Raw genomic sequence first — 11,676 nt, forward strand, 5'->3', positions numbered from 1 at the left:
TTTTCCATTTTTCTTAACGAACAATTTTTTTTTTCAATTGTTTATAAAAACACGTAAACTCAGAAGATGTGGACTGTGACTGCACCATATATCTAGCCGGGATTGGTGCTGACTGAAAACAGATGATTTGGAGCGATTCGCGCGCCATCTGTTGGTCATTCTAAGGACTTATTGAACTACCCTCGTACCTTCCAGTTGATTCATGTAAATTATTGAACAATTCAATAGAAAATTTTTGAATTTAAAAACTTTTAAACTTCAATTTTAAAAGTTAAAAATTCAAGAGTTCTACTTTGAATACTTTAGTTTGTTGTTTATATTGTATTACTTGTAGTTTTACTGTTTAGCTTTATAGTTCGATTTTTAAAATTGTTTTGACCGGGAAAACTATTTGCGAACCGGGGAAAAACCTAAAAATGACCGGGAATATTGTTATTTAATTAAAACGGTCACCCTGATTTTTACGCAAAAAAAAGGAAATATTAAACTAAAAAATAATTTTTTACAAAAAAAAACGAGAATTTTTAACTAAAAAAATATAAATCTTAAAAAATGGAGTTTCATTTTCTGTTAAAAAGTAAATTCTAAACCAAAAAAAAGTATTTTCCACTAAAAAGTGAAGTTTTTAACCAAACATAAGCCGCCAATACAAAAAAATTTCGCAATATAGTTTAATTTTGACCCAAGTAGTTGAATTTTCAATTAAAAAAGATTAATTTATAACAGGATAATTAAACTTTTAACCAAAGAGATAACTTTTTAACTTAAAATATAAATCTTTAACAAAAAAAGTGATTTCTTAAGAAAGCAATTCAACCAAATGTTTTAAACAAATTAATTGAATTATCAAGCAAAGAAGAACAATTTTTAACCAAAAAGTGGCATTTTCATACAAAAAATGAGCTTTCTTCTATAATAGATGAAGTTTTAAATCAAAAGGATAAATTTTCGTAAAATAGTTGAATTTTCTGTTGAAAAACATTTTGGTCGAATTTTCACGATTAAACTATGAACTTTTTAACAAGAAATAATTTTCTACCAAAAAAATTGAATTTTCAATCCAAAAAGACGAATTTTTAAACAAAGAAGAATACCCTTTTAACAAAATTGATGAATTTTCTAGCAAATAGTTGCATTTTTATCAAAAAATATGAAATTCATCTTAAAGCAGAAGAATTATTTATTACAAAAAAGTTGAGTTTTCATCCAAAAAAGATTCCAGTTAATCCAGTAACATATGAAAAAAATTGAATTTTTAATCCAAAAAGGCGAATTTTTTCAACAAAAGAACATCCACTAAAATCATATTCATGCAGAATGAAATCAGTCAGGTTTTCGAACAAATGTAAAATCTTTTTGACAATTTTGAAAGGTAATGAAAGAATATTCTTCAGATTCATATGAGAATTTAGAAGGATTTTTTGTTAAAAAAAAATTGTTAGAAAAAATTCAAAAAGATTTCTAAAAATGCTGGGGAAAAATCCAAAATATCTTCGGCAATTTTTAAATTTTTTATGACTTAAAAATGTTAAGAAAAATTTGGGCGTTGAAGAATAAATATTCTCTAAAAAGAAGTCTCAACTATGAAGATTTATTTCAAATAAATGAAAAAAACAAATAGAATAGTTCAAATTTGAACTAAAAAATTTGTCTTGTTGAATACTTCAATTTTCAATACAAAATTTTAAATAGAAAAATTAATTTTTAACCAACTATTTGAATTTTTAATAAAGAAAGGAATTTCTATACTACCTTTATTGTCTACCAAAAAACAACGAATTAAACAATTTTTCAATTTTTTTAAAACATTTTATTATTTACAATTAATTTTTTCAATACTCACACAATTTTTTTAATGTTTATATTCGTGAAATTTTAAATTCAATAACCTCAGAAACTATCAGGAATGAACTGGATGGTATATAAATATTTACTTTTTCGGACATTTCTGAGTGTTGATACTTTTGTTTACCGGATTCTTGACATTTTAATTTTTTAAAACCTTTACAAATTCTGAAAAAGAATCCAAAAATTTATTTCAAAATCTTCAGAAATCTAAATTTTCTTTTATCTTTTAAAAATCTTCTCAATGTTATAATCATTTTTGAAATTTTAAAATTATATTTTAAAAGAATTTTAATTTTTCTAATTTTTTTTCTAAATTGTGCAAAAATATGAAAAATACCTTAAAATGTTTCAAAATCTTTTTTTGGCAATTTTTAAAAATGTTTTGGCAAAGTTGTAGATTATTCGCTCAAAATTAATTTTTGATAATTTTCTTTAAAAATCTTGAAATATTTTTAAATATTCTCTTCAAATTAACTTTAAAAATAAAAAAAAATCGTACATTTTTTTAGGAGACTTAAGAAAACTTATTTATCATCTTCAAATCTTTCGAACTTGCCCGGCTTTGAAAGGATTTCTCTTTTTTCTCTGCTTTCAAGAAACTTTTCCTTTTTCTCGTTTCCTCGATTGATTGCGAACTAAATTGATTGGACCCAACGAGAAAATCCTAATGTTTTTCTTGGAAACTTAATTATTTTTAATTGACAAGTTTACTATTAAATTTTTGTTGAGAATTATTTTTTATGGTTAAAAATTGTATTATTTAGTTGAAATCAACAATTTTATTGAAGTCATTCTTTGCAGTTAAAAATTAAACTATTTTGTTAAAAATTCCAAATTTTTTGGATGAATTTAACCGTTATTCTATTTTTAATTGAAAATTGACCTTTTTTAGTTGAAAATTCAACTACTTCGTTGAAAATGTATGTATTTTGCTGATAATCCGTCTTTTTTGACAGAAAATTAATTTCGGTTGATAAATAATCTTTTGGGGTTTAAAATTCAACTTTTTTGTAGAAAGTTCGTCTTTTTAGCTTGCAATTTTAACAGTTTGATAGCGAATTCAATTATTATGTTGAAAATTGAACTTTTATGTTAAACATTAACTTTCTTGTCGAAATTTTAGATTTTCCGGTTAAAAATGTAACTGTTTTCTTTAAAATTCATCTCCTTAGATTGAAAATTAAACTATTTTGGTAAAAAATTCAACTGTTTTTCGTTGAAAGTTAAATTAGCTTTAATTGAAAAGCGTAATATTAAATTTTTGGTTGAAAATATTTTTGTTTTGTTCAAAAATATTATTATTTTGTTATAAATTCAACAATTTTGTAAAATGTCATCCTTTTCAGTTAAAAATTCAACTATTTTGTTGATTTATACATTTTGCTGAAAACCGTCTTTTTTGAAAGAAAATAAATTTCGATTGGTAAATAATCGTTTGGGGCTTAAGCCCATGTGATGAGTTGTTCACGTGACCAGATTCCTACCTTACCGCCACCTATCTTATTTCCCAACTTATTTTCACACGAATCGCCACATCGAGTTGAAAATTTGGGATAATAAATAAGAAGTACTAAGAAAGGTGGGCCTGGTCCTAAACTTCAATAATTATAAAAAAAGCAAAAAAAAAAAAATGATTTACAACAAAAATCTTTTTCCATAATTATACGAATTTAGCACCAGACCCACCATTCTTAGTGCTTCTTGTTTAGTATTCCAAATTTTCAACTCGATGAGATGTTTTATGTAAATATAAGTTGGGAAAGAAAAAAAATGGCGGTAAGGTAGGATTCTGGTCACGTGACCCATTCATCACATGGCCTTAAAGTTCAACCGTTTTGTAAAAAATTCGTCTTTCTGGTTTGAAGTTTTAACAGTTTGAAACAGAATTCAACTATTTGGGTGAAAATTCATCTTTTATATTAAAAATTAACTTTCTTGTCCAAATTTAAATTTTCGGGTTCAAAATTCAATTGTTTTCTTCAAAATTTTTCTCCTAGGATTAAAAATTAAATTATTTTGGTAGAAAATTCCACTGTTTTTCTTTAAAAGTTAATTATTTTTAATCGAAAAATTTACTACTAAATTTTTGTTGAGAATTGTTTTTTTTTTTTTGTTAAAAATTGTATTGCTTAGTTGGAATCAACAATTTTGTTAACAATTCATTTTTTTCAGTTATAAATTGCACTATTTTGTTGGAAATTCGTATTTTTTGGATAAATTGAACTAATTTTTATTTAAAATTAAAATACTTTTTGGTTCAAATATAAAATACGATATTTTTCATTGGTTGACGATTCGACTATTCAGTACAAATTATTTTTCAACTGAAAATTTACCTAGTTTATTATTTTATTGAAAATTGGTATTTTTTAGTTGAAAATTCAACTACTTGGTCGATCTATAATTTTTTTTGAAAACCGTCTTTGTCGGCAAAAAATTAATTTCGGTTGATAAATAATCTTTTGTGGCTTGAAATTCAACCGTTTTGTAAAAAATTCGTTTTTCTAGCTTGGAATTTTAAAAGTTTGAGTAACAGTTTAACAGGTTTAAGTATCATATCATTCAAGTATTCTATTTTTTAATGAAAATTGATCTTTTTGGTTGAGAATTTAACTGCTTGGTTGAAAATTAATGCATTTTGCTGAAAATCCGTCTTTTTGGTAGAAAATTAATTTCGATGGACAAATAATCTTCTGGGGTATATCAATCGTTTTATAGAAAATTCGACTTTTTGGTATGAAATTGTAGAAGTTTGGTACAGAATTCAACTATTTGGTTGAAAATTGAACTTTTATGTTAAAAATTAACTTTCTTGTCGAAATTTCGATTTTAGGGTTAAAAATGTAACAATTTTTCTTGAAATTTCGTCTCCTTGGATTAAAAATTAGGTAAAAAATTCAACTGTTTTTTGTTAAAAGTTAATTATTTTTCATTAAAAAATGTACTATTAAATTTTTGGTTGAAAATATTTTTGTTTTGTTTAAAAGTCGTATTATTTTCTTAGAAATTCAACAATTTTGTTAACAGTCATCCTTTTCAGTTAAAAATGTAACTATTTTGTTGAAAATTCTTCTTTTTTGAATGAATTTGACTGTTTTTTAATTTAAAATTAAAATATTTATTTGTTCAAGTATCAAGTACTACATTTTTCATTGGATGACGATTCGACTCTTCAGTAAAAATTATTTTTTAACTGAAAATTTAGCTAGTCACTTTTTGATTGAAAATTGGTCTTTTTTGGTTGAAAATTCAACTACTTGGTTGATTTATACATTTTGCTGAAAATCGTATTTTTTGCAGAAAATTAATTTCGGTTGATAAGTAATCTTTTGGGGATTAAATTCAACTGTTTGAAAAAAAATTTGTCTTTATGGCTTGGAATTTTAACAGTTTGACATAGAATTCAACTATTTGGTTGAAAATTCAGTTTTTATGTTAAAAATTAACTTTCTTGTCGAAATTTAGATTTCTGGGTTAAAAATTTAACTGTTTTCTTAAAAATTCGTCTCCTTGGTTGAAAATTTATGTATTTTGCTGAAAATCCATCTTTTTTTTTGGTAGAAAATTAATTTCGGTTAATCAATAATCTTTTGGTGTTTAAAATTAAACCGGTTTGTAGAAAATTCGTCTTTTTGGCTTTAAATTTTAACAATTTTTGATAGAGAATTCAACTGTCGGGTTGAAATTAAACTTTTTTTCTTAAAAATGAACTTTTTCGTCGAAATTCAGATTTGCGGGTTGAAATTTTAACTGTTTTCTTGAATTAAAAATTCAACTTTTGGGAGAAAATATAACTATCAGGTTACAAATTAAATGTTTGATTCACAATTCAAGTCTTTTGGTTCAGGATCCAACTATTTGGTTGGAAATTCGTTTTTTTTGTTGAATTCGACTGTTTTTTATTTAAAATTGAAATGTTTTGGTTCAAGTATCAATTAATACATTTTTCGTTGAGAAATCGACTTTAATGGTTAAGATTTAAGCTTTATTGTTTGAATATTAGACTACTTGGTTGAATGTAATTTTTTTTTTAAGATTCATCTATAGTTGAAAATATTTATGTATTTATAGCTGTAGACAATTCAACTATTTCGTTGAAAGTTTAACCGCTTTGCAGAAAATTCGTCTTCTTAGCTCGAAATTTCAAGACTTTGGTAAAAAAATTCAATTATTGCATTGAAAACTTACTGTTTCGTTAAAAATGAACTTTTTAAAATCGAAATTCAGATATTTTGAGGTTGATAATTTAACTGTTTTGTAAAAAAGACGTCATTTTTGCTTGAAAATTCAACAATTTTTTTGACTTTTTTTCTTATCTGACTGAAAAAATGTCTTGATTTTAAATTTGTCTCTTTTGTGCAGAACTTTAATCTTTATAGGTTAAATATTTAACTTTTGTGTAAAAAATCATCCCTTTTGCTTAAAAATTGAACTATTTTCTTGACATTTTTTTTTAATTTTCAGGCTTAAAACTCAAATGTTATTCTAAAAAAAATATTATTGAACTTAAGAATTCAACTCTTTTGTGGAAAATTTGTATTTGGGTTAAAAATCATCCCTTTTGGTAGAAAAATTCATATTTGGGGGTTGAAAATTCTACTATTTTTTGTAAATTCAATATTTTTGGGCTTGGAGTCTCGAGGAATATGGTGCCTACATTAATTTTATTAAAAGGAAAGTATTCTTCTATTTTTGTAAAAAAAAATCACCCTATTTCTCCTGTTTTGATAAAATTTTAGTTTGTGAGGTCGAAACAAAATTCGGGTAAAATTGTAAATATTTATTTATAAAATTTGATTCATTCGCAAATTCCAATATAGTTTTATGATAAGCAGGGTGCCCGCTGAACCGGGAAATACCGGGAGATGGCACTAAATTTATTTTTTCTCCGAGAATTTTACAAATTAAAAAAAAAACTCTTCAAGTATGATTTCAACAGGTTAAAAAAATAATCAGTTGGATTTTTATCCTTTTCAGTTATATAATCCAGTTTACTGTTCTTGATTCGAAAATCTTTTAGTTGTATATTTTCCATTTTATACTTTAATTTTTAAGCGTACATTTTTCACTTAAAGAATTTAAAAATATAATTTTTAAACTCAAACAATTAAAAATTAGTGGCTTTTGAAATCGACAATTTGGAAAAAAACTTTTTATTTGATCAAAACTGAGTATAAATTATAATGATTTAGGAAATTGTACTATAAATTAAGGATTAACAAGTGAATAATAATTGATTTTACAAGATAATTTGGAATCAGTTCAAATTTAAGAATTTAAGTTGAAAATTAAATTGTTTCAATTGGAATTTTGAAAACTATTGATAGTTTATAAACTATTTTCAATTTTTGAATAACTTCAAAATAATATATTCATAATTAAAGGCTTTTAACAAATTAAAAATATTGTTTAAGTCTAAAATTTGAAATTTTGTAATTAATAAACCTAACAATTGCTGATTATTTAGACTTTTGATTTCTCATATAAATTCGGTAATTATAAAATAAATATTCCAATCAAAGCAGAAAACTAAATTGATTAAAAATTTGTAATGATTTAAAAAAATTATAATTTAAACGAAGTTTTTACGTATACGAAAAATTTCGATCATTCGTACCTAAATTGTAGTGCAAATAGTTCACGCCCGAATTTAAAATAAAATATAGATTCTTGCAGATTTCAAACAAAAAATTTGGAAGTTTTTAAGAATTATGAAAGGCTTTAAAAAAATAAAAAACATTTTCTTCAGATTCATAGAAAAATTGAAAATGACTTTTAATTTTGAAGAAATAATTTTAAGAGAATATTTAAAAAGATCTAAATAGATTTTCAAAAATTTCCAAAATATTTTCATTTCACAGGCTTAAAAAAAAGAAATATGAAGGATTTTAATCATTATAAAATATATTTAGAAGTTCTGAAAATTTTCAAAAAAATAATGGGAAATTTAAATAAATGTAAAGCAACAGGTAGATTTGTCAATATTTTAAATAAAAATGTTGAAGCTCTCTAAGGATTTTTAAACTATTTAAAATGAAAATAACTTAACTTTTAATTTAGGAAGTGTTCAGTTTATAACAAAAGTTTAATCATACAATTTTTAATATTTATAGCTTAAAATTGCTTAAAATGATTTTCATCTCAGTTTTGATTACTCCAAATGCAAAATTGTTTAGCTTTATATTTCGAATTTATTTAATTTATTGACCGTAAAAAAGTTTGCGAACCGGAAAAATACCGAGAATTTTTTTATGTGATTAAAACGGCCACCCTGAATAATTGATGTTAACACTCTCGGCCTAGACTTCAATATCTCTGGTTCAGATTAACGCATCTGGATTTTTTATTTCTTAAACTATAGCTGAAAGTCTCACAAAAATGAATATCATAAAATTAATCAGATGAATGCAACGAATTACTATAAATATGTTCACAAAACTGAAACAGCTATATAGCGAGCCAAAAATATCGTCCGGGTATATTACACCCATTCTAGGCTGTGAGGGTTAAGTTAACCTGGAAACCCCTGGAAATGGCCTCGAGTAATCTGGAATTTAAAGTGATCCCATGAATGGCCACCCGGTTAATGAAAATTTTTGACTATTTCCATTGTCATTATTTCTTGCAGATGATCTGGCTATCGACTACCAGTTCACATTTAATCTTAGCAAAAAAGAGGACCGTCATTACACAGCGATTAACTTTAAGAATTCGCCGCCTAAGCCTGACGTGGATGCAGAATTCACGATCACCTGTTCTGTGCTCGCCAAAATGAACATCACCATTAAAAGAGTGAACAGTCCTGAGAAGCCGCTACTTCAGGGCGCGAATTGCACCACGTACAAGCATCGGTTTAGCAAAGCCGACTACAATTTCGGAAGCGAGGACAACAACACTCTCACGACCTTCTACGTTTACGTCTACGACTTCCAGCCACCTTTGTGGATTCAAATATCCTTCTCTCAGTATTCCAAACTCAATCTTCAACAGTTTTTCATCACTTTTTCCACGTGAGTACTTCTAAATGACTCCAATATTTTATCGTATTTATTATTTATATATTTCCTTATTTTTATGCTGTATTGTTTCACGATTTTTTTTGTTCTGTTACTTGAATTGTAGAATCGGGAAAATTAATTTAAGATTCTTTTCAATTTCTCAAGAGGGGGCGCGTTTTTTTCGTCGAATTACGCAGGGCCTAAAATGTTCGTCGGTATTAAAAATTAATTTAAGTTTTTATTTAAGCTATTATTCTTTAGTCTGTGAGTGATAAAAATTCCTATTACACGGTGTCCGCTGGACCGGGAATTTTCTGAGACTTTTTACGAATTTTTCAGAAAAAAATGTGCTCAAGTCAGATTTCAAAAGGCTTTTAAACAATTGAAGTGCAGTCTTGAAGATTGAAACAATTACAAATTAAAAGCATTTGAAATTGAAAAATTTGGATAAAAAAACAGTTTTATTTTATTAACTGTAAATATAAATAAATCAATTATTTTAAAAATGGATGTGTACTTTAAGTATAAAGAACGGAACAATAATTGATTTATCAAAACGATTCTAATTCTGTTCAAAATTTAAGAATTTCAAGATTGTGACTTTTTTAAATCGAAATTCTTAATAAGAATGGAAATTAATATAATATTATTTATATCGAAAATTTTATTTTTAAATAAAAATGTTAATGATTCATCAATAAAATATTTTAATTTCAAAGTCTTAGGTCGTCCTTTATATTATTTTTACATTAAATTTAATTAATTTATTATTATTATTATTTGTTTATTGATAAGATGCTTAGGTCATTGACCTGTAAAAATGGGTTGCTTAAAGCTAGAAAATATTCTACAATAAAAGAACAAGAATTAAACTTAATTATTTTGTCTATTTAAGTCTCAAGTATAAAGGTGCGGATGCGCAAAATAGCTTGTACTAGTTTAAATAAATTACGCATTTCAAAGGCAGAGGTGGTATTAAAAATCATAAACCAATATTGCCTAATCACATTCGGATCCGCAGTGTTTCTAATAAACGGAGGTCTGAAATCGTTGTAGGCAGGACGTTGTGCCAGTAAATGATACAGATCTTCTACCTGATTAAGATTACATACTGAACAGACGTTACCTGCTACGAAGTCATATCAGTCTAAGCTGAGCCATTATTCTTGTAAAGATCAAGGGAATTCTTATTTTCAAATAAGAGTTTTCTAGAAAAGTCAAAGGGAGGTAAGAATAAACTTGCTAACTCTCGGAGGGTTCCAGTTTGGCAAGATCAGAATTTAGGAGGTGAATTCTGTAAGTATCGAGTATACGATCCTTGTTTATCTTTAGAGAATTGGCATCCAATGAAGACTACATCCTTCCCACCCCGCACTGGTCAAAAAAGTGCTTCAATTGCAGAAACCAATTATATTCGGGTTTTGCATCTTTCTCGACAGATAGGCGAATCAATCTTTCTAGACACGTTTTCGGAAGTCTCCCCTCTCTCATGTCGAAGACTCTTTCCAACCAATTTAAAGCCTGCTTTAAGATATCATATGAAAGTTGCCTAGAGCCTGTTTCAATCCTGACCGCATAATTAGGGGTGTAAAGAGGAAGAGCCAGTATTCTCTTATAAAAATTCGTCTGAATTTTCTCAACAGACTCATGATACCATAAACCCCAGACTGCAATAGCAAAGAAAAGGACGCTAAGACACATGCTGCGAAACAGCACTCTCTTAGTGTCCCAAGAGTCGCACTTCGATGAAAAGAGAATCCTGAGGACCGCACCAATAGCTACATTTGAAACACTTATCCTTCTTTCACACGCTTTAGCAAATATCCCTGAGCTAGGGAAAGTAGTGCCAAGATAATCATATGTCTGCACGATCTCCAGAGGTTCGCCCTTATAACGGAAGCTATAATCTTTCCGGATGTTGCCCTTATGAAAAATAAGAATTTTAGATTTACTTTCATTAATGGAAAGAAAATTTTCTTCGCAGTACTGAGCAATTATATTTATGTTCCTCTGAAGGTCAACTGAGGAAGCTGCTAGTAGCACAATATCATCCGCGTAAGCCAAAAAGAATACTTCCGTAAGATAATTAACTATAAATCCTCTGGCTCCATGATTTATTAAGTATTCCTCAAGATCAATGATGAATAAGGCAAATATTATCGGACTCCAACTTTCACCCTGGAGGAGACCTAAGGTTGCCTCCACTGGGGTGGTGTAATCTTCAGTTGAACGTATAGCAACAGTAGCTTTCTGATATAGGTTAGAAATAATTTTTAACATTTTGGTGCTGACGCCCTTCTTCAGGAGTTTTTTCCAGAGGTGACGATGGGTAATAGAGGGGAAGGCCCTTTTGAAGTCAACAAAAAATGAAAAAAGTTTGCCCCCTGGTTCAGAAAGACGTATTTGGATAATAGAAGATAGGGTTAAAATGTGGTCCAAACAGCTTCTACCACTTCTGAAACCAGCCTGGTTCTCTGGAAGAGCGCCTGTACTCTTAGCCCACCTGGAGATCCTGGATAGCAAAACCTGCGTGAAAATCTTAGTTACACAGTTAACAAGGGCAATTTCTCTATAATTTGAGGGGTCTGTTTTGAGGCCTTTTTTGTGTATCATAATAAGATGAATTTTTGCCCATTTAGATGGGACTTCTTCCCCCCAGATTCTCCCAAACAAGCCCTCCAAGTATAGGAGTCAATTCTGTGGGAGATACTTATAAAATTCATTGCTAATACCGTCCTCCCCCGGAGCCTTGTTTAATTTACATTTTTTTAAACTTTCTCGAATTTCATTTTGGGTAAAATCGGAGTCCAAAAGAGGATGAGAGACTTCA

General features: G+C 27.5%; 1 protein-coding gene across 2 annotated transcripts in view; it reads left to right on the top strand.

The window, feature by feature from the left end:
- LOC117174351 (attractin-like protein 1) overlaps positions 1-11,676 on the top strand; it is a 149,257-nt gene that overhangs the window by 88,397 nt on the left and 49,184 nt on the right. For both annotated transcript variants that reach the window (XM_033363396.1, XM_033363397.1), the window contains exon 10: positions 8,477-8,858. In XM_033363396.1, the coding sequence (XP_033219287.1) occupies positions 8,477-8,858 (382 nt within the window). The remainder of the gene's footprint in view (positions 1-8,476; positions 8,859-11,676) is intronic.

This window comes from Belonocnema kinseyi, chromosome 6, assembly GCF_010883055.1.
Source record: "Belonocnema kinseyi isolate 2016_QV_RU_SX_M_011 chromosome 6, B_treatae_v1, whole genome shotgun sequence".
In the NCBI taxonomy this organism is placed as follows: domain Eukaryota; kingdom Metazoa; phylum Arthropoda; class Insecta; order Hymenoptera; family Cynipidae; genus Belonocnema; species Belonocnema kinseyi.